The 27185-nt window shown below is 39.2% G+C and overlaps 2 protein-coding genes across 2 annotated transcripts; both read left to right on the forward strand.

Moving 5' to 3' along the window:
• The first annotated feature begins 3211 nt into the window (after positions 1 to 3211).
• Positions 3212 to 5980, forward strand: LOC120293645 (disease resistance protein RPM1-like). Its single transcript, XM_039313349.1, is given in 3 exon segments — positions 3212 to 3869; positions 3872 to 5085; positions 5183 to 5980. Coding segments are annotated over 3 exon segments (2670 nt in total).
• A 15204-nt stretch (positions 5981 to 21184) lies between these two features.
• On the forward strand, positions 21185 to 23675 carry LOC120293646 (disease resistance protein RPM1-like). Its single transcript, XM_039313350.1, has 3 exons — positions 21185 to 22310; positions 22406 to 23378; positions 23501 to 23675. The coding sequence occupies exons 1-3, from the start codon at positions 21185 to 21187 to the stop codon at positions 23673 to 23675; spliced, it is 2274 nt and encodes a 757-aa protein (XP_039169284.1).
• Positions 23676 to 27185: the final 3510 nt, after the last annotated feature.

Raw genomic sequence — 27185 nt, forward strand, 5'->3', positions numbered from 1 at the left:
TTATGTAGAAAATGCTGTCGATGAGATCATATCATCTAGCCATTCTAGGAGACCAGAATACGTGTAGTTAGAAAAAATAAAATGAAGTCAGTTATGAAAATGTCAGCATGAACAATCCGTGTCACATACAAGATCATTCTTATCGATTACAAAACTTCCCGCCATGCCAAAAAATGTTCTCCATTACATTGTCAGGGATAATTACATTTCTGACAGCTTTTATAGTAGCCACAAATTACATAAACCGATCAGCCACACCCTTCGGAGGATAACCACAGAAACTGAAATCTTCAACCGACCAAAACCTCAGCTTCCAGATTCACTGGTTTCAGGGATAATCCTCTCAGCGCCAAAATTGTCCACCTTGATTATGCTCCTCTTAAGTGAGCCAAAACTCCACATCTAATGCATTCATCATCCCAAAAAGATGAGCAGGGGCCCTTGCTTGCTCAATTTTTCAGCTGGCTTCAATAAATGCTGATGCCATCAAAATTTACATAACATTAGGTTATTCAAGGGCTCTTATGAGACATGACCGTTTAAATAAGCATAAATTCTTTGTTTAAATGCTCTTCCCAATTCAACGACCTCAGATTCCCTCATCTGTCTATGCATACTGTCTAGCTGCATAATCCTAATGTTTTTTTGGGACATCCGGTTAGCTATGTTAACGGTCAAGCTGGCCATATCTCTGCTGCTTGTCAACATTTGCAAGCTAGCAGCAGAATACGCAGGGTTGGACAAGTCGGTTGAGAAATATCAAAGCTTTCCGCATCAATAAGCTCCAGAGGAATCGCACAGGTGAGTGCACGAGAAAGGAAAGGCGAGAGAAACTAAGACTCTGCTTGTTTCCTGGAAAATGAATGATATGGAAAACATTTTTCAAAATAATCGCTTGTATCGCTCATAAAAATGAATGGATAAAATTATATTCATCATCCATGACAATTAATGAAAATATTTCCATTGACTAGCCATTTCTTATTTTTTGGAAAATATTTTTCATATTACTCATTTCCTGCTAGACAAATGGAGCCAAAGTCAACAGGAAAGACCCCATAGGGATGTTACAAGATTGATAATCAACTGCCTTCTCAAGAATAACATGCTGAAAATAAATGCAAGCACAAGCACCTTTAAATCTCAAAGATAATGGCAATGCCATATGACTAAGGTGTTAAATTTGACTATCAAACAAATGAATCATCAAACAGAGAAGAATTAAAAGGAAGAGCAGCGTGCTGTTTATGTAAACTGTAGAACCTTGCATTATCTTGAGTTAGTTTTGTAATGGTACAGACTACAGTTAGTGACGCCACTTACAGAAATAAATAATTCGGCAAGACTTGGCACTTTTTCCCAAAAATTTGTTCAATAAAATATTTCTTACTGGCTTTTAATTCAGGAGAGAGGCCCTAAAGATCAAAGTAAAGAGGCGAGGAAATTGAAGTAGCAATGTCTCGCGACAGATATCATCTTTGATATATTCTACGAGGAATTGCTACAATAAACCAATAAATCAAGCCACGTGCAAAGGAAGAAGTAGAGCCAAAAAGACATCAAGAGATGCTAGTCATAATCAACTACACCTCTTTCAAGATTTCCGGTGGCTCAGTGGGGCCTCCTGCTTGCATGATCAACATAAGGATTTCGAAGCCAGTTGTTCCAGATGAGGCTAAGCATCGAAAAGGAAGTTCGCAGGGATTTGAACATGGAGTGTCCTACTTTTCCTCACAAGTCCGTCCACCAAATGTTTAATAAAATGCCAAGCGGGTGGCGGATAATAACGTATAGAATAGCAGACATTACGAATACACCGAGGTATGAGTGACTCAGAACACGTTTCTTGGAATTGTTTTTTAAATTTTTAAAGTTTTTTTTCGGGTTCATTTGGAGAATGGTGCTGGTAAAAGTAGCTTTCTCGTCCTCATGGGATAGCCTTTTCACCCCCAGCCTGTGGCCCCGGCAACAGAGCAAGTTCGTTGGCCCAAGGTTGTCATGGCGCTAACATTAGCGGCGATCAGTTAGGGGTTGGCGGTGGCCATTGCGGCGGCAGTGTCAGGGATAATGCGTGCTTCAAGTGCAGTAAGTTAGGGCACTGGGCACAGGATTGTGACGGTGCTCCAATTGGATGATGCTTCTATTAGCATTAAGTTACGGAATAATCAAAGAAGAGCTCGATGAAAATTTTAAGAATATGACCTCAGTTGCTTGTCTAGCTTAGTAGGTGAACTAGTCTCCCTTTCCTCAGCGATATTGAACTTTACGAGTATATCAGCAATAAGTCACATGAACCTCTTTAGCCTTCATGACAACACTAGCTCCACCAAGAAGTTGCTCAGAAATTGCTGGTTGAATACCAATAACCTCTTTTTGCCTGAGCTTCTGAGGTGATAGTGCAAAGTCTTGTCCCGCTATAAAGTTCTGTATGAAATCAAGTTGCTTCTTTACCATCAGCCGATTCTTTTACTCAATGAAGCAAGCTTTAGAAAGCTTTAACACAATGGTATTCAGAAACAGAATAGTTTGCCTGCAAATGTTCATTGACTTTCACTGGAAGCAAATATCTGAAATCAATAGCACGCCGATGCCATTCAAGAAAATGTCCCTCTCATTAACATTAGTATAAAAGTATATTCAGTAAAAGTATATTCAGCACTTGCAATTAACTTGCCTAGCAAGCAAAAACTTTGATTAGAACCTTATCAGAAGTTTCCGTATATAAAACATGAGTGAATTGGAAAATAATTAACTTTCTTATCATTTCCTTTTCCTTTGAAAAGTCAAACATCTATCTTAATAAAAGTTTCACAGAGTTAGGTATACTAGTACACAAACCAAGCAAATTAAGTAGCACGCAATCATACTAAAAGATATCGATAATGGTTATTTTCAACTTAGTAGATAGAAAGAGTGTAAAAGTTTCACAGAGTTAGGTATACTAGTACACAAACCAAGCAAATTAAGTAGCACGCAATCATACTAAAAGATATCAATAATGGTTATTTTCAACTTAGTAGATAGAAAGAGTGTAAGGTTCTTTAATTTGTTAAGCGGGGTGTGCATCTTGACCAGACAGCCATGAAGTGATGGATGACTAGACATCAAAAAGCTTGACCATTTCCACACCAAACCCCCAGCCTGTGCAATCGCTATGTTAGAGGATACCAGCTAGTGTATTCTCCGGAGCTTCGATATATGCAAACAGAGCATGGCAGAAATTGCGGTAAACTACCTACTTGACAAGCTCAAGGACTTTCTGGAGAATGGGGTTCTATTCAAAGGTGCAGAGGAAGAAGTTACTTCAGTGAAGAGACAATTGGAGTACATAAGGGCATTCCTGAGGGTTGCAGATTCCCTGGAAGAGAGTGATGAGGAAGTCAAAGTTTGGGTGAAGCAGCTGAGAGAAATCGCATATGACGCTGAAGATGCTCTTGATGAGTTCAAACTTCTCCTGGCGCATGATCATGGAATTTGTTCTCCTGGTCTTCTCTCCAAGATGTCCTGCTGTATTAAGAACATGAAAGGTCGCTACCGAATTGCTTCGGAGATGAAATCCATCAACTCCAGAATCAGAAACATGTATGATGGACACTGGAGAATCCATGACAAATTAAAAGCCGAACATCGTTATGGCTCTAGTAAGCCAGATAACACATGGCAGGACCAGCGAGGAAATGCTCTTCTTTTAGACAAAGCTGAGCTCGTGGGCATCAGTGAACCGACAAAAAACTTGGTCGGCTGGCTAATTGAGGGTGCTTCCATGCGGGAAGTAATCTCAGTTGTGGGGATGGGAGGACTCGGGAAAACTACGTTAGTCAAGCAAGTTTATGAAGATCCAGAAGTGAAGAAACATTTCATGATACGTGCTTGATAACTCTTTCTCAATCTCCAAAAATAGAAGAGCTCCTCCAAGTCATGGTTCGACAAATAATGAGGGAGACCCAAGCACCAGTTCCTCCTCTGCAGGACAACATGGATACATTATGCCAGAAGACTATTATAAAGGACCTGCTACAAAAAGCAAGGTACCTGATTGTTGTAGATGATGCGTGGCACATAAATGAATGGGATGTGATCAAACATGCATTGCCTAATAATAGCTGTGGCAGCCGAATAATTATCACATCCAGGAATTCTGATTTAGCATATACCTTATGGAGAATTCAGAGGATGGTTTACAAGATGGAGCCACTACCACCTGAAGAGTCATGGAAGCTTTTCTGTGCAAAGACATTTCAGGGGAACTCCTGCCCTCCTCATCTAGAGGAGACCTGTAGGCTTATTCTAAGGAAGTGCGAGGGATTGCCACTTGCTATTGTGGCCATCAGTGGTGTTTTGGTTTCAAAAGACACTAGAAAAAAGGGTGATTGGGATCTGGTTCATCGAAGTCTTCGTACTGAAATAGATTGCAATGATAAATTCAGAACCTTGAAGAGAGTCCTCTCACTTAGTTTTGATGACCTGCCATGCTACTTGAAGTCCTGTTTCCTGCACTTGAGCGTATGTCCCAGGGGTTCCCTCATTAGCTGTGGGAGATTAATTCGATTATGGATCGCAGAAGGATCTGTAGACAAGAAAGAAGGTATGACAGTAGAAGAAGCAGCCCATGACTGCCTGTATGAGCTCCTGAACAGAAGCCTGATAGAGGTGGCTGTAAAAACAAGAGATGGAAGAATCCGGTTTTGCCGTATCCATGATTTTCTGCTGGATATTATTACTTCAAAGTCAAGTAACCAAGGTTTTGCAGAAACAGCGATGGAAAACAATCATAAATGGCCGGATAAAGTTCGTCGCCTATCAATACAGAACAGCGTGCAAGCTACACAACAGAAAAGGTCATTGTCTCAACTACGTTCTTTATACATGTTTGGGGTAGAGAGATCTTCCATGGATGCTGTTCTAGGTAGAGAAATGAGACTGCTCACTGTTCTGAAGTTGCAAACAGCTTCTTTGACAAAGTTCCCAGCTCAAGTTGCTGAGTGGCGCCACCTGAGATATCTAAGTTTCAGGTACAGCAAGGTGAGAACTGTTCCATGTTCCATAGGGAACCTTCAAAACCTAGAGACTTTAGACCTTACACACGTATGTCACAGAATTGCCAGTTGCGATCTTGAAGCTACAACGACTTCGCCATCTACTCTTATATCGTTATTCAGGCCCAGCTTCCTTATGGTTCAAGAATGGCTTCAAGTCCCCAGAAGGTATAGGGGCTCTACAGTCCCTGCAAAAGCTCTGCTCCATAGAAGCGCGCGACAATAGAAACAGCAGCTTAATAAGAGAGCTTGGAAAGTTGAAAGAATTGAATAGGTTAGGCATCGTGAAGTTGAGAAAAGAAGATGCGAGGGAATTGTGCTTGTCGATTGAAAAATTAACCAAGCTTCAAGCAATATCTGTAAGTTCAGTCGATGAAAATGAGATTATTGATCTACAATCCCTATCTTCTCCACCTCCGTTTCTCCAAAGAATCTACTTGACAGGACGTCTGGAAGCATTACCACATTGGATGTCATCTCTTGATAGCCTAATGGTATTGCAACTGATATCTAGTCAGCTAAAGGACAATCCATTGTCGTCTCTGGGGAATTTACCTAATCTTGTGTATCTCGAGTTGTTTCAGGCTTATGAAGGAACCAAGTTGTGTTTTAATGCCAACGGCTTTCTGAAGCTACAGGTTCTGAGCCTTCATTGTTTTGACAAACTCAAATGCCTGGAAGTGGAGAAGGGATCAATGCCTTGTCTTGAGAAGTTGTTTATAGCGAATTGTAAGCTAATGGAAGAGCTACCATCGGGTATTGAGCACCTGGAAAAGCTGACATTGCTGCGGTTTATCGACATGCCTGATGGGTTAGTGAAGAAACTTACGCGAGACGCACAAGATGATTATTACCTGAAAGTGGCACATGTTCCAGAAGTATATTATGGTCACCGGAAAGATGGGAGATGGGATGTTGTCATGCTTACGAAGGCATTTGTATGAGGAGCCTCAAATGTTCTCCATGCTCGAAATTAGCAGCTGAGCCTAGAATGCAGTATAACACTTCTCATGAGGTATGAGTGATTGAATGATTGAAATTCTAGAAAATAGTTGTTATTATGCGATAAAAGTTTAAACGCACGGTCTAAATTAAACATGGGGCCTGCAAATGACTTTTTGGTAGCTGGTTCGCATTATTCTGCAGCTGTGTTTTACTCCAGAAAAGAGAAGGGTCAAGTGGGATGGTGTATATTCAGCTTTGAACTTCTTGGAGTGTGTGCAGAATTAAGATGAAATTATGCTAGTATGAGAAACCAATTACATGTTTATAACCACTATGTGATAATTTGAATATTTCTATTTTGGGTTTGGCTCAAATGGGACGTGTTCAGTCGTTACAATCTTACTTATAAATCGCTTAAGAAGACCTTTTCATGTGATGCAAGACTTGAGGTGTTGCAACTAGAATTACTTTCGTCCAGGAAGTCTCAACATTGCTCTTCTCACGAACGGCATCCTCAGTAGGCATAGAAAAGAAAGACGCAAACCTTAACCCATCTTCACTGTGTTGGTTTCAAACAAATGCCAACCCTCCTGGAGTTCACTGAATTTCACCTCGGAGGGTTTTGCTGCCTTGACCATGACTAGTCTGTTGGGTTGTATAGTTGTATAACGTCTTTACAGCATACAAGGCATTCAATTCCTATACCTTTTGCAACATTTTCAACAGCACTCTGTCATTTCCAAACTATTGGGCTGACTTATCCACAAAAGGACTGGTGTCCACGATATGAAAATGAGGAGAAGTTGCTGTCTCGGTGTGAAAGAATACCGCAAAAGCTTCTCGCTAAGGCTCTCATCCTTTTCGCTGAGTAGTCTTATGTTGAAAATGCTGTCGATGAGATCATATCAACTAGCCATTCAAAAAGGCCATAATACGTGTAGTTTATAAACAATTCAATGAAGTCAGTTATGAGAATGTCAAGCATTAACAATCAGTGTCACATAGAAAATTATTTTATTAATTGCAAAACTTCCCGCCATGCCAAAAAATGTTCTCCATTACATTGTCAGAGATAATTACATTTCTGACAGCTTTTAGAGTAGCCAAATTACATAAACCGACCAGCCACGCCCTATGAAGGATAACCAACAAAACTGGAATCTTCAACCGACCGAAACCTCAGCTTCCAGATTCACTGGTTTCAGGGATAATCCTCTCAGCGCCAGAATTGTCCACCTTGATTATGCTCCACTTAAGTAAGCCAAAACTCCCATCTAATGCATCCATCATCCCAAAAAGCCGAGCAGGGTTGCTTGCTCAGTTTTTCAGCTGGCTTCAATAAATGCTGATGCCCTCAAACATTTAACACTCGGTTTTTCGAGGGCTCTTAAGAGACATGATTGCCTAAATAAGCATAAACTCTTCATTTCAATGCTCTTCCCAATTCAACGACCTCAGATTCCCTCATTTGCCTGTGCATGCTGTCTAGCTGCATAATCCTAATGTTTCTTTGGGACATCCGGTTACCTACGTTAACAGTCAAGCTGGCCAAATCTCTGCCGTTTGTCAACATCTGTAAGCTAGCAGTAGAATACGCATGGTTGGACACAAGTTGGTTGAGAAAGATCAAAGCTTCCTGCATCAGCAGGCTCCTGAGAAATAGTACAAGTTAGTGCACGAGAAAGGAAGCCAAGAAAAACTAAGGCTCCACTTGTTTCATGAAAAATAAATGATTTTGACCACTTATATTGCTTATAAAGATAAATGGACAAAAATGTCTTCATCATTCATGATAATGTTTCGATATAAGTTATTGTCGATGATGATGTAAATATTTTCATTGCCCAATTATTTCAAGTGATTCAAGCAATTATTTTTTAAAATATTTTTCAAATCACTTCCACGATATAAACGGAGACAAAGTCAACAGCTTGGGTCTCTCCATACTACCTCGCGTATGGGTTGTCACATTCTCCACCTTTTACAGCATAGGGCCTACGCCCTTTAAGGACCTTAGGCCTATCACTATATATATATATCCCAAGCCTTATATGTATATGTAAACCCAAGCCTTATAAACTAATCCATAACTCCTCTCTAAGTAATGTGGGAAAGGAGACATGTGCTTAGCGTCGCTTGCGTACTGCTGAGGCAATTTTAGTCTGTCTTCGTACTGCCCGAGTCTGGGTCGTCACGGTTTTTCTCTATTTGATGATTCATTTGTTAGATAGTTAAATTCAACACCTTAGTCATATGGCATTGCCATTACCTTTGAGATTTGAAGGTGTTTGTGCTTTCATTTACAGCATGTTATTCTCGAAATACTAGTTGATTATCAGTAATGTAAAATCACCCAAACTAGCTTATAAGGTTTGGATTCCTCTAACTGTACATACGCATTTTCTTGAGATAGTATGAGCTACCTTGAGAATAATAAAACCGTGAGGACTTAAAACTGTGAGGATTTAGTATTTAAAGCGAATAATATATGTACAGTAACGGGCCCAAGGTCCTCACTGAGAACTAAAAGGAATACTGCATCCAGCATACTGTTTGTGTAAATTGTAAAACCTTGCAATATCTTTAGTTTTGTCATGGTACAGACAGCAGTTAGTGAAGCCACCTACAGACATACATCATCATTGTACTGGCATGCAGCAGGACTCGTCGCCTTTCCCCGAAAATTCATCCAGAAAAATTCTTACTGGCTTTCAGAATTCAGGAGAGAGCCCCTAAAGATCAAAACTAAAGAGAAGGAAATTAGTGGCAATGTCTCACAACCAATGTCATCTTTGATACATTCTACAGGGAATTGCTACAATAAACCAATAAATCAAACTACTTTCAAAGGAAGAAGCAGAGCCAAAAAAGATATCAAGATGCCGGTCATGATCAAGTACCACTCTTTCAAGACGGATCTGGCCACCAACGAATGAACCGCTTCCTGGGAAAAGGATGAGCTCCTCGGTCGCCACATCCGCTAAATCGAAATGTTCACCAACACCGAAACAGTCTGAATGATTATTGGGGAGATACAGACAGGTAATGCATGCTAAGTATAAATTGTGAAGAAGACCGATTTGAATCATTCAAAACACTGAGAACGACTTTAATTTTTCCCTAATTCCTAAATTTAGGTGATTTAGCCCACTTCGTTTATTTGGGCTGAAGGACGTTATTTACGCACATTTTTGTTGACTTCATTTTAGGGGCGAGACATAGCTAATTTGTATTAAATTGATGCCATGTCAGATCTTATGGCTTTACAAATCGTTGATGGCAATCGGGTGAACAATTTTTAATTAAAATTATACATGATTGATTGAAGAATGTTACGACACTCAAACTAGTACCGTACAAAAGTTATGAAATTCCTAATATACTTTTCCTTTAGAAGCATTGACTTAATTGACTCAATTAAGTCAAAATTCACTTGATATGATAAATAAGGGAGGAATTACTTAATTCAATAAATAGAAAAACCAATTGATGACAAGCAAAATCTTGCCAAATATATTTCTAAAACCTAAAAATAATGATCACCGTTTATGTATTAGCTTAATCATATTTAACTATTAATTTCTAATAATCATTAAACAACTCTTTATTATTATTTTCAACACTTCCAACACGATTGACCAAAAAAAAAAACACTACCAACATGTCAAATTCAGTAGTGAAATTTTAAAAATTTTAATAACCTTATTTATCAATGACTTAAAAGATCTAACTAAATCCAGAATTTTCATAATATGGTAAATAAGGTAGGAATTACTTAATTCCATTCAACAGAAAAAAAAAATGATGGCAAATGGAAATTTGTCAAATATTCTGTTCAACCTTCCAATAATGGTCCCTGTTCGGTATCACAGTGTACAGCGTGCCTTTCTTTTAGTTGCTGTATAAACAAGGCAAGAAACCAGGCAGGTATACTCATAAGCCTAGACTAATCACCCAACAAGACTGAAAGGGCCGATAATGGCTGTGTTTTAAGCAGGAAAATTTTCAAATTCATATTCAAGGAAGGAATTCGACAGCATGTCTACTTACTATCCCATCACTGTGATTCTATCCACTACCCAATTCATAGAATGATCACACAAGATGACCACATTTTCTTTGCAGAAACATAGTGGTAACTGTTGGGAATGACTAATCCCCGAAATACCGGATTCGACACTAAATCGAACCCCTAAATCAATGCGGAAGCGAAGCCCAAGAAAATGACACGTATCACCGATCGTAAAGCACACCACGGATTCGAGCGTACCTTGATTGCCACAGATTAGACACCGACGCCGTGGAGGGAAGAGAAATCGAGCCTTGTTCGATCCGAGGAGGCAAACTCCTTCAATTGCTTTGCTGTTTCGCTTTTGGAGAAAATCGGAGAGAGGGAGAGAGCGTTGAGAGAAAAACAGCGTACGTACAATTAACCAACAGTTGTTTTTCTCTCTCCTCCCTTTTATACCCCTCTTCTTTCCACGGGCCCTATTCCGTGGGCTAGGCTTTCTGGGCCCAACTTGGGCGGACAGGGCCTTAAGCCCAAATTAAATAAAGCCTTCATCTCCCACTCGCACAAGGTGGGCCGAACAGGATTCTCTTTACCTCTCTTCAACTTTCATACCGGTGAATAATCCGTGCGACCAGCATACTTTGAGAGCTCGTTGCTATACATCTGTTAGGAATATATAACAGCTCATAATGGGCGTCACATTCTGAGTAGATTTAGTATGCGTACCCTAGATCGATCAATCACATTTATATCTCTCTTTGATCTCTTTTAAACAATGATATATATTGTATTCACAATTATAATCATCACAAAGACAGTCATAATTGGTCGACAAAGTGAATACAAAATTATAATGTGATTCTCCAAAATCGATCTTCCTCTTTCCTTCAAACTCTCAATTTCAGTTCAGCTTGCTTTTCTAGAAATGTCCCATTAGATCGAATCAAACTCATGACCATTGGCAACATCCTAAGATAGCAAACACTAAATAGAAACCTTGAAAATAAGTAAGAGTCTTGAGGGGGACTAAGAAATTGAGGAACTCTCTTCCTCAAGAGTCTCACACGACATAAAAAGTTGAGATCAAACTTTTGCCACTCTTATTGGTCGTCTCATGCATACGTAGTATGAAATACGTATTACGGTATTAACTCCTTTCCCATGGAGCGTATGTCTACACCTTTCAATACCGTACAAATGATAGTTCAGACATACCCAATGTCTAACTTGAGTTCACGTATCTACTCATTCACAAAATTCATCGAACTCATCCGGCATCTTAGACGAGATAAAGTAAAATATGTGGGGTATTTTACTTTCGGACATCATAAGTATTATGTCTTCATCTTAACACTTAGTTAAGGCGACATGTGTATTTTAAGCCTGAGCTCTCGATTATCACCTAGATAATAAGCTTAAAAACAGTCTCATCTCTATTTATCACATAGTAAATAGAGGTGATTACCCGCGTGAGTGGGCTAATCTTATATATGTCCGACATACTTTCTCAACTAAATGTAATGCACTAAGCATTAAGATGCATAAAGATCAAACAAAGATTCATAGGCATTAATGATGAAAAACACAAATTCATCAAATGTGAACACTTAGGGAAATTACAATATTTAGTACATCGTCTCTACGCGAGCCCTAGAGATTTCATATGGCCACAAAAACACATCTCTAGGTATTGGCTTTGTCATAGGATCTGCTACCATTCCATGCGTAGTATGTACTCTAAGTTCACATCTTTTCGTGCAACCATATCCTTGACAAGATTCTACTTGGTATCTATATGTTCGGTCTTGCCATGATATTTTGGATCTTTGGTGTACACTTTTGCTGCTTGGCTATCACAGCTTGACCAACAATGAATCTACAAAGACTTCCAATAACACCTAAATGATCCAATAATCTCTTAAGCCAAACATCTTCTTATACTGCCGATAATGCCACGAACTCAATTCCATCGTGGACAAGGCTATATACTTTTGTTTTCTTACTGCTCCAACATATGGTGCTATTATTCGGTAAGAGAACAAACCTAGAGGTAGATTTCCTTTCATTTAAATCTCCTCCCAATTAACATCGAATAGCCTTAGAGTCGCAGATCCTTTCCATAATAACTCAACATATAATCAGCAGTCCACTTTAGATACCTCGGTATTCACTTAACGGCTTTCAACGTGCTTGACCGGATTGGATTAGTATCTACTCACCATTCCAACTGCAAAACATATGTCGAGGTCTTGTACATCATAGCGTACAACAAGCTTCCTAACAACACTAGCATAAGGAACATGTTTCATTTGTTCCTTCTCTTGTGGAGTCCTTGGACACAGTCTATGGTTCAATCCATCACTTTTTGTAATAGGAGCGTCAATGGGTTTACAATCCCATATCATTCAATTCAAAATTTGGAAGACAACCAACTTTTGACAGTATTGACTAGCTCCATATTGCTTCCGGCAATTAGTATATCATCAACATATAATGATATGATCATAAATTGATCCTTGGATCTTTTGATATATACACAATGATCCTCATCTATCATTGTAAAGTCATATGCCATTATGGTATTATGAAAACGTATATATCATTGTCTTGACGGCGTTTAAGGCCATATATCGACCCCAAAGTCGACATACCTTTTCTTTTGGCCTTTCACTATGAAACCAACAGGTTGTTCCATATATATTTCATCCTCTAATTTTCCATTGAGGAAAGCAGTCTTTACATCCATTTGATGTAACTCAAGATCCATACTAAACACTATTGCCAGAACTATGCGAATCAAGGCAAATCTTACTATAGGAGAAAAAAAATATCTTCATAATCAATTCCTTCCTATTGATTATACCCCTTCGCCACAAGGCGAGCCTTATGCCTTTCTATTGAGCCATCAGCCTTTCGCTTTATTTTAAGAACCCATTTGTTCCCAATAGCTCTGCGTCCCTTTGGAAGATCAACCAGTTCCCAGACTTGGTTTGATTTCATTGACTCCATTTCCTCTTCCATTGCATTAATCCATTTTTCTTTGCTAGGCATTTGAGCCTCATTTATATTTCTTGGCTCATCCTCATATTGTGGAGCAACCATAAAAGTTTCCCCTTCAATGTCAAAACGTCGACGGGGAATACTTTGGCGACTTGTTCGCCGTATGGGAGATTGCACACTTTGCACATCATTTCCCATCATGCTCCCACTTGGATTAGGTAATGATGATATCGTCACTTCAGATGGTTGCAATTGAGAATGAGTTGAATTCAATTCATCACTTCTCACATTACTCCCACTTGGACGAACTCCACTAACATCATTATCCTGATCCAAAGTCTCAAATAGGGAACAATCTTCCCCTATTTCGCCCTTCTTAGGAAACTCATCCTCTAAGAATGTGACATCTCGTGATTCAAACTCGTTATACTCCCACTTTCCTGCTCACCTATGAACACATACCCTTTGAGTGTTCCGAGTATCTTATGAAAATACTCTTCTTTCCTCCGGGGACCCAATTTCCCAAATTTGTGAGAGGACTCATGTGTAAAGGCAGCACAACCCCATGGCTTAAGAAAACTTAAGTCCGGTTTTCTACCTGTCCATAACTCATATGGAGTGGAAGTAATCGATTTGGAAGGCACACGGTTAAGTATATAGGCAGATTAACAAAGCATCACTCAAAAGGTGATGGGTAAGTTAGCATGCGCCATCATGGACCTAACCATTTCCGGTAGGGTTCTGTTTCTTCTCTCTCGCAACACCATTTTGTTGAGGAGTGTATGGAATAGATAACTATCTTTCTATTCCTTTTTCATCACATAATTTTCTGAACTCATCAGATAAATATTCTCGACCTCGATCGGATCTCAATGCTTTTATTTTCCTGTCTAATTGATTTTCTACCGGGTTCATAAACCTTCTAAAACAACTTATGCTTCAGATTTATGAGAAATCAAATAGACATATCCAAATCAAGTAGAATCATCTATAAAAGTGATGAAACAAACAGCCCCTTGCCTTCCTCTCACATTCATTGAACCACAAACGTCAAATGGATTAAATGCAGAGGAACGTTAGCTCTTTTACCTTTTCCAAATGGTTTCCTTGTCGTTTTCCCTTCTAGGCAATGCTTACATATGGACAAATTAACTTATTCAATATTGCCCAACAAGCCCTCTTTGGCTAGTCTTTTCATATGTTGTTGGCCAATATGACCAAGTCAAGCATGCCACACATTCACATCATTATCATAGGTATTATGAGACGTGATAAGGGAATAACAAACATTTGTGTTAACATAATCAACATCCAATACAATGAAACCATCTAGGAAATAACCACAACCATAGTAATTTGTATCTAAAAACAAATTCACACCTCTACTAAAGAAGTTCAAATTAAAACCTAATTTAACCAACACTAACGAGACACTAAATTCCGACGAATCTCAGGAGCATACAAGACATCATGCGGGAATAGAGTGCGTCCACCACGCATATTTAGTTGGCATGTGCCAATTCCTTTCACTTCAGCTCGAGTTGTTTCCCACATAGATCCACTTAGTTCCAGTAGGTACCGCCGGAATTCCACGAAGGATCCTCTATCCTTCGCTACATGGTCCGTCGCTCCCGAATCCACAGTCCACAAAGGATTAGACTCGGTTAAGAACACGAACTCACCAAAAAGTAAAGTTCTGAAAAACACAAGGGTGTTTACCTTCTTTGGCTCACGACAGTCAGCTGTGAGCATAGTGACCATTCTCGGGGTCACGGTTGAAGCATTTCACCCTTGCCGGCTTTTTCATGCGAGGACGCTTTCCTCTTCCATGTTGGTTAAATTTGGGTTTCTTCCCGAAGGACCTGCTTCTTCCTTGCCTTTCCCTTTATCAAACCAGCTAGGGCGCTTGCGCTTGGAGCTAAGCTCCATTTGAGCTAGAACTAGCATGATATAGTTCAAAGACATCGGCTTAGACGCTAAGAGGCGGTCCTCTTCCAGCTCAAGATGGCACACAGCATCCTCAAAAGTTTTGATAGACTCATTATGGGTCAGGTGCACCTTCATATGCTCCCAACTGTGAGGCAAGGAACGAATCACTGCTTGCACCTGCTGCTCATCTGTGAGGACATGGCCAGCATCTTGCAGCTCAATTATCATGTTTGACATCTTTCTAAGATGTTGCTTCATGGTCTGACCATGAGGCTTCTTATAGGAGTCAAACCTAATAGTGAGCTGTCTCAATCTGGTCACCGAAGTATGACCAAATCTAGCTGCCAATGCCTCCCACATTTCTTTGGCATTGTCGAATTGCCTAAACTCCCGCATGACATCATTTTCCATGCTGCTCAGCAACGTGATGCGGCAGAGAGTTCTTTCGTTTCCAAGCAGCAAAAGCTTCTTTATCTCTTTTGTGCTACGCAGTATTTCCATCTTCAGGTTCAACCATGGTCAGGTTAAGAGCTTCAAGTGCCTCTTGCTCTTCCAGCACATATTGGATTTTCATGTGCCATATCTCATAGTTGTCACCATTGAGCTTTTCACCTTTGTTCAGCTCGGCAACTATGCTCTTTGTGGCTGAAGCCATTGATCTGAACACATCAGACATATGCACAAATTATTAATGCCTATCATTTATGCATCCCTATTTGCATAGACCCATCATATTAATAAATAATTTTAAGTAAGGCTTCAGAATCAAAAGGTCACTACGTTTCCAATCATCCTCCAAAAATCATAACTTAAAACTATCATTAATATGATTGTCATATGCAAAATCAATTCTAAGAAGCTACACAAACTTCTAAAACTACCCACGACTAATTACCCACAACCAGCAATTAAAGTAATAGATAATAGATATCAAATAACACAACAATGCTTTCATCTTATAATACAATCAATACATTGGTTGCTACATCAACAACTATCGGGTAGTCAAACAAGTACATAATATGTCCACAAACACATTTAACAAAAAAAATAATAATAAATACAACTAACACCAAGTGGCGACACTAATGGGAAAGATCCTATTTTGTTCAATTTCTTGATCTTTTCCCTTGTCATAATACAATAATATTCATTTACAAAATCCATAATGATTTTCTTATATGAAGTAGCTCCGTTGACATCCCATATGCAATTCAACACATCTTGCCATTCAAGTGGAAGAGTGTTTATGAAAAATCGCACCATCTCCGACTGTGACGTAGGACGACCATTCCATATGACCTTTTGAATTTTCCCGTTGACTTCAAGGACGTGATCAATTAAGTCACCACTCCCATCGATGATCGGTCGCCTCGGCTATCAACTTAGACTGCCTTTCTTTTGTTCATCGGTCACCGCGCGAATAGGTGTGCTCAACCTCGGGAGGCATTGTTCCTGCAACAAATGCAGAACAAATAAGGGATTACATATAATCCACATAGACTTAATTGAAAAAGAAACACATTCTTTTCCTCTCTTTTTTTTTTTTTTGGGTCAACGGTCAACGGTCAAGTCAACGGTCAACGCTCGTCGCGGTCAACGCTCGTCGGTTGTCGGACCGGCAGGACCAGTCGGACCGTTCGGGCGGACCAGCCACACGTGCCGCGCGCGTGCGGGATGACGTCACACGCCGTCGGCGGCACGTGCCCACGCGCGTGCCATCGTCGGGTCGGGTCGGTTCGCGGGTCGGGTCGCCGCCCGGCCAACCGACGTCATCGCGTCATCGATGACGTCAGCCCAGCGGTTATTGACCGTTGGGTGACGTCATGCTAACGTCAGCACGCGTCGGTCCGTGGACCGGCGCGTGCGTTCCGCCCGGCCGGCGGCGCGCACGCGCGCGATTCGCCCGACCGGCTAGGCTTTCTGGGCCCAACTTGGGCGGACAGGGCCTTAAGCCCAAATCAAATAAAGCCTTCAAGTAACAATCAGCAGGAATTCGACAGCATGTCTCCTAATGGTAAAGTGCCTGATAAATAGGAAGGACCAATTAAAATGAAGCTGATTTTGAGAGTTGATACAGCTGTGGAGTGACTGCCTCCGCAGTGATTCAGATTGAGGATTTCCGTTCCTAACAAGTTATTGCCTTCAGATCTTGCCGTATAATAGAGCTCAGCGGAGGAGGTTTTACCGCCTCTCTTCATCTGAATCAACACCAAATGACACACCGGTGACTACTTCTTGAGCTTATCCAGAAGGGTGCCATCAATTTAATAGTCATCAAGGTATCTGCCGATGCCCCTTTATTGCTAAAGCTTCTGTCACCACTGATGGAGACGAAATTGTTTTTGCAAATTGTTGTTTAAGGATTTTGAAGTATACTATAAACAGAAAACTCATTTTTGCAAGGTATTAAATTAAGCGAAGTGCAATAATTTACGCCATTAGAAGAACATTAAATATATAAATCACATTAATAATTTTCCAAGAGATAGATTACAATTCACCTCGTTTATACAGCATATGTGTAGGCACATGCCCCTAGACAGCAGCCTTTGTCCTACTTAGACTTGGTCTATTTCTCACTTGGTTGGGAAGGGCAAGAAGTCTACCTTACCAAAGACTAGAGCCTAGGACTTTGCTCGAAGGCAGACATATAAAATCTCTGTGTTAGTGTCACTGGATGATGTTTCTATTAGCATGAAGCCATGGAAGAATCAAAGAAGAGCACGACCAAAATTATAAGTACATAATTTCAGTTGCTAGTCTAGTCATAGTAGGTGAAACTAATTTCCACTTTCTCAGCAGTGAACTTTACCAGCACCTCTGCAATGAGTCACTTGATCTCCGTACGCTTCATGACAACACTAACTCCAACAAGAAGTTGCACAGGGAAAAAAAAAAAAGGATACCAGTAACTTCTTTTTGCCTGAGCTTCTAAAGAGGTGATGGTTCAAAAGTCTTGTCCGCTATAAAGTCTTGTGTAAGGTTAAGTTGCTTCATTACCATAAACCCCCGACCAATTCTTTTACTCGACGAAGCGAGCTTCAGAAAGCTATTGAAACAATGGTATTCTGAAACAGAATGGTCGACTGCAAATGTTCAGTAACTTTCCCTAGAAACAATCATCTGAAATTAGTAGCACGCGGATGCCAATAGCCATTCAGGAAAATGTCAGCTATCATTAACATTAGTTTGAAAATATATTCAGTACTTGCAGTGAACTCGCCTGGTACACACAAGAATTTTGATTAGAACCATATCAGAAGTTTCTGATAAGTTTACTAGATATAAAACAATAGTGGATTGGAAATTAACTAATATTCCTATTATGTCATCTTAAACATCAATTTAAAAAAAAATCACAGAATTAGGTATGTTAATACTCAAACCAAGCAAATTAAGTAGCATTCAATAATACTAAAAGATATTGAAACGTCATTTTCAACTTAGCCTAGACAAAGAGTGAAAGGGTTTTTTATTTGTTAAGCGGCTGTCCATCATGACTGAAGTATGAAGTTAATTTGCTTCATTGCCTTAAACCCGAACCGATTCTTTTACTCAACGAAGCAAGCTCCGGAAAGCTATTGAAACAATGGTATTCTGAAACAGAATAGTTGACTGCAAATGTTCAGTAACCTTCCCCGAAAACAATCGTCTGAAATTAATATCATTCCAATGCCAATAGCCATTCAGGAAAATGCCATTGTCATTAACATTAATATTAAAATATATTCAGTACTTGCAGTGAACTCACCTAGTAAACAAGAATTTTGATTAGAACCATATTAGAAGTTTCCGAGAAGTTTTCTGGATATAAAACAAGAGTGGATTGGAAATTAAATAAATTTCCTATTATGTCATCTGAAAAGTTAAACAAAAATTTAATTAAAAAAATTCACAGAATCAGGTATGTCAACACACAAACCAAGCAAATTAAGTAGCGTGCAATAATACTAAAAGATATCGATAATGTTATTTTCAACTTAGCCTAGATAAAGAGTGTAAGGGTTTTTTCTTACCAAAAAAAGAGTGTAAGGGTTTTTTATTTGTTAAGTGGCTATACACCAGGACCAAACAGCCACAAACTCATGGAATGGCAAGACGTCAGAAGCTTGACCAATTCCCCACCAAAACCTAGCCACTGGAAGCACTAAGCTAGACGAGACCATCTAGTGTAATATGTGGGTTTTGACCCAGTTAAAAGGTCAAAAAAAAAAAACGGAAAAAGAAAAGGGGGATTCTTATTATAAAGGCAACAGAAAGGGGCAGCGACAAGAGAGAGGGAGAGGCACGACCATATAGCTCGTGCGAGGGAAAGTAAAGAGAATAAAGAAGAAGGAAAGAAAAGGGAGGGGTTCGCGCATGCATGGCACGGGAATCTCGATAACCCTACATATTGTAACGCTGGGTAAGTACTCGACATTTTTATTCATTCAATCGGACGAGTTCTTAGAATTATGGCTCAAATTTGGAATAAAGTAAAATTTGAGTTGCAATGTCCAATTTAAGAATTGTTGAGCTAAGAAATTATAGGCTTTTAATAATTTAAGGTGTTATGGACATACAACACTTTACGGAACTTAATTTGAGCTTACGGTTTGTCTAAAACAAATTTTCGAAATTTTCCATGGTGGTGAACAGTGCATGACAGCAGCTTCAGGCTGCTTTTCATCGGTTGCCGGCTAGATTCAAGTTATGGGTGTTCTTGTATTTTGAAAGGTATTTCTTTTAACTAAAATCTCGTTTGACATGAAGTTTGGTGGAGAAAGTTATAGCGCAAAAAAGTTTGACATGCAAACTCTTATCACGAATAGCTTTAAATAATCATTTTGGACAAGCGACTTCTGAGCACATGGGAGTAATTTTGTTAGGGACTAAGTGCATTAGTCGAGTCATTAGTTAAAGTAGTATTTGACTTGGTTTTGAGGTAGATTCTTGTTTGATTGATAGGATTACAAGATGATTAGCACATTCAGCTACGTTGTTTGGTTTTGGGGCATTACCAAGTGCATGGGGCTATATCTTCTTTAATATTGTAAACTCATGTCTTGAAGTAATAAAAATTTGAGTAACGTATAAGTTATTAAAGCGTGTTTATTGCAGAAATCCAGATCAGATATTTACTATGTTTTGGTATTTTATGAAAGGTTTGAGAATTGTTTTAAGAAATGTGTTGCGAAATTTGTGAACCTAGTTTATAAAATGGATTCTAAAATGATTTGTGAAATATTTTCTGATGATTTATGAAATACTTGAGAGAGGTATGTCTACCAGACAAGATGTGTTGCAAAACTATTATCTGTTTTGGTATATGAAATGTGTTATGGTTTTATGAGATTGATTCTAGATTGGATTTCTGATATTAGAGAAGAATGGTTTGGTGCTGAATATCGCCGTGAACCTGATTAGGAGTTTTTGGGTATGTATATTGGTGTTAATGATATCCTTCTAGGCTGAGTCACTAGTTATAAAATGTTTGATGGTATATAGGTGAAGACTTTATCAAGGGGGGGAATCTTGATTGCCTTGTTAGCAGGTGTTGTATCGTGACCATGGTAATATATTGAGCAAAAGATTGGTCGATGCATTGACCATCAACGTGTGATTTGATACGAGATAAATCGATAAAATAGACCATTGATATGTGATCTGATGAAATTGATCGATGGAATAAACCTTTGATATGTGAATTATTGAGATTTATCAATGAAATAGACCATTTGTGTTTGTTAGGATATTATTGAGTTAACGAATATTTTCTAATCAATAAATATATGTATGGTTGTGTTAAAACAATATAACTCATTTTTATCTTGTATATATATTATATACTAGAATTGAGATAAATGAGTTTTGAAATTGTTTGGTAAAGTGCATAGTAGATGCTCGATCTGCTTAGAAGAAATTCGGTTTACTCACCAAGCTGTCATTGCCCACCCCTTTCCTTCCCATTCTTTTCAAGTTCCTCGATTAGCAACCATTAGTATAGGAGCACTATCGATGGGGAATTTTGGTAGTTGATTTTTTGGTGTGAGTTGAGATAGTTTGATATATGTCCGAGACGACATTTGTTGGCTTTAGGTGAGCTGAAAGTGTAAATATTTTTTGTGTTGGATTGTAGAAATTTTGATATGTTGGTTTTGACTTTGTAGTTGCATTCTTCAGGTGAAAAGAACGGTTGTAGCATTACCCCTATTCTTATAGGATTTGGGGTGTGAAAGCTAGTCTATTCCCCAAAACTTCAAAATATGCAAAATAGAGCATGGCAGAAATTGCAGTAAACTACCTACTTGACAAGCTCAAGGACTTTCTAGAGAATGGGGTTCTATTGAGAGGTGCCGAGGAAGAAATTACTTTAGTGAAGAGACAATTGGAGTACATAAGGGCATTCCTGAGGGTTGCAGATTCCCTGGAAGAGAGTGATGAGGAAGTCAAAGTTTGGGTGAAGCAGCTGAGAGAAATCGCATATGACACCGAGGACGCTCTTGATGAATTCAAATTTCTCCTGGCGCATGATCATGAAATTGGTTCACGTGGTCTTCTCTCCAAGATGTCCTGCTGTATCAAGAACATGAAAGGTCGATACCGAATTGCTTCGGAGATGAAATCCATCAACTCCAGGATCAAAAGCATATATGATGGACCCTGGAGGATCCGAGACAAATTAAATAAAGCCGAACATTGCTATGGCTCTAGTAAGCCAAACGACACATGGCAGGACCAGCGAGGGAATGCCCTTCTTTTAGACAAAGCTGAGCTCGTGGGCATCAATGAACCGACAAAAAGGCTGGTTGGCTGGCTGATTGAGGGCGCTTGCACGCGAGAAGTAATCTCAGTCGTGGGGATGGGAGGACTGGGGAAAACTACCTTGGTGAAGCAAGTTTACGAAGATCCAGAAGTGAAAAAACATTTCATGGTACATGCTTGGATAAGTCTTTCTCCATCTCCAAATATAGAAGAGATCCTCCAAGGCATGGTTCAACAAATTCTGCGGGAGACCGAAGAACCAGTTCCTCCTCTAGAGGAAAAGGACGGGTTATGCCAGAAGATGATTATCAAGGACTTGCTACAAAATGCGAGGTACCTGATCATTGTAGATGATGCATGGCACATAAATGATTGGGATGCGATCAAACATGCGTTGCCTAACAACACCTGTGGCAGCCGAATAATCATCACATCCAGGAATTCTGATTTGGCGTACACCTCATGCGGAGAATTCAGAGGGATGGTTTACAAGATGGAGCCACTACCACCTGAACAGTCCTGGAAGCTTTTCTGCGCAAAGACATTTCAGGGGAACTCGTGCCCTCCTCATCTAGAGGAGACTTGCAGGCTTATCCTAAGAAAGTGTGAGGGATTGCCACTTGCTATTGTGGCCATCAGTGGTGTCTTGGTTTCGAAAGACAGGAGAAAAAGGATGAATGGGATCTGGTTCGTCGTAGTCTTCGTACTGAAATCGATTGCAACGACAAATTCAAAGCCTTGAAGAGAGTCCTTTCACTTAGTTTTGATGACCTACCATACTACTTGAAGTCCTGTTTCTTGCTCTTGAGTGTATTTCCCAAGGGTTACCTCATTAAGCATGCGAGATTAATTCACTTATGGATTGCAGAAGGATTTGTAGACAAGAAAGAAGGCATGACGGTAGAAGAAGTAGCCCAGGACTACTTCAATGAGCTCCTGAACAGAAGCCTGATAGAGATGGCTGTTGAAACAAGCGATAGAAAGATCAAGTATTGCCGTATCCATGATTTTCTGCTGGATATCATTGCTTCAAAGTCAAGCAACCAAGGCTTTGCAGAAATAGCCGTAGGAAAACATCATAAATGTCCGGACAAAGTTCGTCGCCTATCTATACAGAACAGCTTGCAAGCGATCCAACAAAAAAGGTCATTGTCTCAACTACGTTCTTTATACATGCTTGGGGTAGAAAGATCTTGCATGGATGCTGTTCTAGGTAGTGACATGAGACTGCTCACTGTTCTGGACTTGCAAACTCCTTCTTTAAAAAGGTTCCCAGCTCAAGTTGCTGAGTGGTGCTACCTGAGATATCTAAGTTTCAGGTACAGCAAGGTGAGAACTGTTCCAAATTCCATAGGGAACCTTCAAAACCTAGAGACCCTAGACCTTAAATACACATACGTCACAGAATTTCCAGTTATGATCTTGAAGCTCCAACGACTTCGCCATCTATTCATATGTCGTCATGGAGAGACGCCCTACCCAATCTTTAAACACGGTTTCAAGCCCCCAGAAGGAATAGGGGCTCTACGGTCCCTGCAAAAGCTCCTCTGTGTGGAAGCAGGTGACGAGGGAAACAGCAGCTTAATGAGAGAGCTTGGAAAGTTGAAACAATTGAATAAGTTAGGCATCGTGAAGTTAAGAAAAGAAGACGGAAGGGAATTGTGCTTGTTGATTGAGAAATTAACAAAGCTTCAAGTAATAGCTGTAAGGTTAGTCCATGAAAATGAGATTATTCATCTACAACCCTCACTTCTCCACCTCCATTTCTCCAGAGAATCTACTTGACGGGACGTCTGGAGGCATTACCACATTGGATATCATCTCTTGATAGCCTAATGGTATTGAAGCTGAAATATAGTCGGCTAAAGGATGATCCATTGCCGTCTCTTGGGAATTTGCCTAATCTTGTGCATCTCAAGTTGCTTCAGGTTTATGAAGGAACTAAGTTGCGTTTCAAAGCCAACAACTTCTTGAGGCTACGGATTCTAGTCCTTGGTCCTTTTTGATATATCTAGTATGAACAAAATAAAGGAGTTAGGGAAGAGAATAAGAACACAAGATTTATAGTGGTTCGGCTTAATCCAAGCCTACGTCCACTCTCCCACGCTAACAGCCTTCTTGGCTGGATTCCACTATGCAATCAACAAGAGATTACAACTCCGAGTGCAAACACTTAGTAGTAGATCACACTATCTCACTAAGTCACTCTCTTGGTATTTCTCTCACGATTACAAACGTTTAAGCTCTCAAGAGACAAGTATATAATCTAAAGTCGCTTAGACTTTGAATTATAAATTCTACGCTCCGTCTCTTACTTGCTCATCGGTCCATGATCTCCTTAAATACTCCTCCACTTCCAAACTACCCGTTGGACAGTATCCCGGAGAATCGTCTTCCAATATACCCATTGGACAGCTCGTATCTAGAAGATTTGGTAGCCGTTGAGTGACAAAGGTAAAATCCCAAATTGATTCCGATCGCCCATACAAACGAAATCTTGGTTTCCATAAGTAAAGCTTCTTCGTGTAGAAAGTTCTTGTCTTCAAGATTCAATCGTCAATCAATTAGATTGAATCAATCAAATCAATCTTGATGTGGAATCCAAACCAGATCACTAGCCGTTGTATGATTGGGCTTGAGTTACGATTCATTGAATCTGGATGTAAAGTCTGAGTCTGTAGACTTTACAATATGAGTCTCTAGACTTTACAATCTGAGTCTCTAGACTTTACAATCTGGGTCTGAACATATCTGCTTCTGAACAGATTTAGCTTTAAGGTCTGTACCCAGTTCAACTTCAGCATAGAGTCTGTCTTCTGGTTCATCATTCACGTTCGATCTGGGAATTAGTCGGGGTTGACGGAGACTTCGATGTAGAATAGACTTTGACACTAAAAGTCAGCGGAGTCTTCAGACTTTGAGTCTTGAGTCTGGCAATCTTCAGACTTTGAGTCTTGAGTCTAGCAGTCTTCAGACTTTGACACAGAAGTCTGGAAATCTTCAGAATATATTTTGGACATGTGTTCCGTTCAGTCTTCCGGTCGTCTTTGACTTTGATAATATCCTCTACATGTTCTAACATCTTCATGGTCTATTACTCAACCATCAAACATGTTAGTAGCCTTTGATTTATTTTGTCATCTTCAAAACATCATAAGGGATTTCCCTAACAATCTCCTCTTTTGATGATGACAAAACAATCTCTGAATATGCAGATTTGTAAACATGCTTTTAATTTAAATCAAAGGATATCAGAAGATAACAAATAGATTGAGCATAATAATATATAGAAAATAATCGCAGCTCAATATTATGCCATAGATAATATAATATTAACCAATCAGCACATATGCATATTCATAACTTCTCCCCCTTTTTGTCATAATCAAAAAGTCTATAATGATGGATTCACGTAGAGAATATGACAACAAATATCTTGCATGAATCACAATTTCCAAAAATCAGCTTTTATAAAGTAAATCGAATATTGAAGATATGCAATATAGCTCACTTCGATTATATCAGCAAATATCCAATAAAAATCACAGATGCATCATGAAATTCACGTACACTTTTTGTCATAATAAATGATAATATCTATAAGAGATTTGTTAATGACAAAAGGTAATAAAAGATGCACTAACCGGATTTTTTTTTTTTTTTGAACAAATTCTGACACATTTACCTTTCATTTCATCCATAATAAGATCACGATCAATCAAAAAGGATTTTTCCATAATTGATCAAAGCTCCCCCTCAATTTGTTGCCTTTTGAGATGATCACGATTCTTTTCCTTTTCTTTTGGATTTGCTTTCTCCCCTGTGATCATGACAATATTTGCGAATAGAATTGTTGCTTGTGCACGTTGAGCAGAATATTTTTTCCATTATTTCCTTTGTAGCAACAACATCAATTTTCGCAGGAGATATTTTCTTATTGCACCAAAATTTGCGTAGATTCGCAATCATCCTTCCCTCAACGAATTTCCTGCAATAAACTCATTTCCCTTTTTTTGGTATCCATCAATTTGGATCCTTCCATGACGTTAGAGCAAAATATATAATCTCCATAATCAAATATTCTTTCATCATAACAAAGTATTCAAAGAAAGAATATTATGCACAATAATATCTTGCATCATAAATTAATATCACGTAAAACAGATTTTTATTTGGCAAAATATGATAAAATCTGAGAGTATAAAATCAAACCAAATAAATTCTTTCGTCTTTAAGCATGATATCAAAATGATCACACGAATCAAATTAAATTTCGAATCACAAATCACACAATTCTTTCTTCAATAAAGCAAATAAAAAATATGATCATTATAAAATCTTAATCAATCAATGATATATCGAATTTCAAGCATAATGAGAATTATGTGCCCAAAAACATTCCTTACCAACTTCTTCTTTTCCTTTATTTCCTTGATTTCCTCATCGGATTTCGAGTGCGGGTTCGAATCGACTCGATTCCCGAGTCTCTGTCCGAGTTAGACTCGCATTCTGAATGTGCCATCAAGCATAGATTTCTTTGCTCATCATCTTCTTTCATGATTCTTTTCTGGCCATTCTGCTTGTATTTTCTTCCATCGAAATATGGTGGCCTTGTGTTGATTTGCCCTTCCATAAGTCCTGGTGCCAACATACTAGCCATAAAAGATCTTTAGCTCAAAAGTAAAAACACTTTTATAAACCGAGCACTTGGCTCGATACCAATTGAGAGTGCTAGTATGAACAAAATAAAGGAGTTAGGGAAGAGAATAAGAACACAAGATTTATAGTGGTTCGGCTTAATCCAAGCCTACGTCCACTCTCCCACGCTAACAGCCTTCTTGGCTGGATTCCACTATGCAATCAACAAGAGATTACAACTCCGAGTGCAAACACTTAGTAGTAGATCACACTATCTCACTAAGTCACTCTCTTGGTATTTCTCTCACGATTACAAACGTTTAAGCTCTCAAGAGACAAGTATATAATCTAAAGTCGCTTAGACTTTGGAATTATAAATTCTACGCTCCGTCTCTTACTTGCTCATCGGTCCATGATCTCCTTAAATACTCCTCCACTTCCAAACTACCCGTTGGACAGTATCCCGGAGAATCGTCTTCCAATATACCCATTGGACAGCTCGTATCTAGAAGATTTGGTAGCCGTTGAGTGACAAAGGTAAAATCCCAAATTGATTCCGATCGCCCATACAAACGAAATCTTGGTTTCCATAAGTAAAGCTTCTTCGTGTAGAAAGTTCTTGTCTTCAAGATCCAATCGTCAATCAATTAGATTGAATCAATCAAATCAATCTTGATGTGGAATCCAAACCAGATCACTAGCCGTTGTATGATTGGGCTTGAGTTACGATTCATTGAATCGGATGTAAAGTCCGAGTCTCAGACTTTACAATATGAGTCTCTAGACTTTACAATCTGAGTCTCTAGACTTTACAATCTAGGTCCGAACATATCCGCTTCGAACAGATTTAGCTTTAAGGTACGTACCCCAGTTCAACT

This window comes from Eucalyptus grandis, chromosome 5 (genome assembly GCF_016545825.1).
Source record: "Eucalyptus grandis isolate ANBG69807.140 chromosome 5, ASM1654582v1, whole genome shotgun sequence".
NCBI lineage: Eukaryota > Viridiplantae > Streptophyta > Magnoliopsida > Myrtales > Myrtaceae > Eucalyptus > Eucalyptus grandis.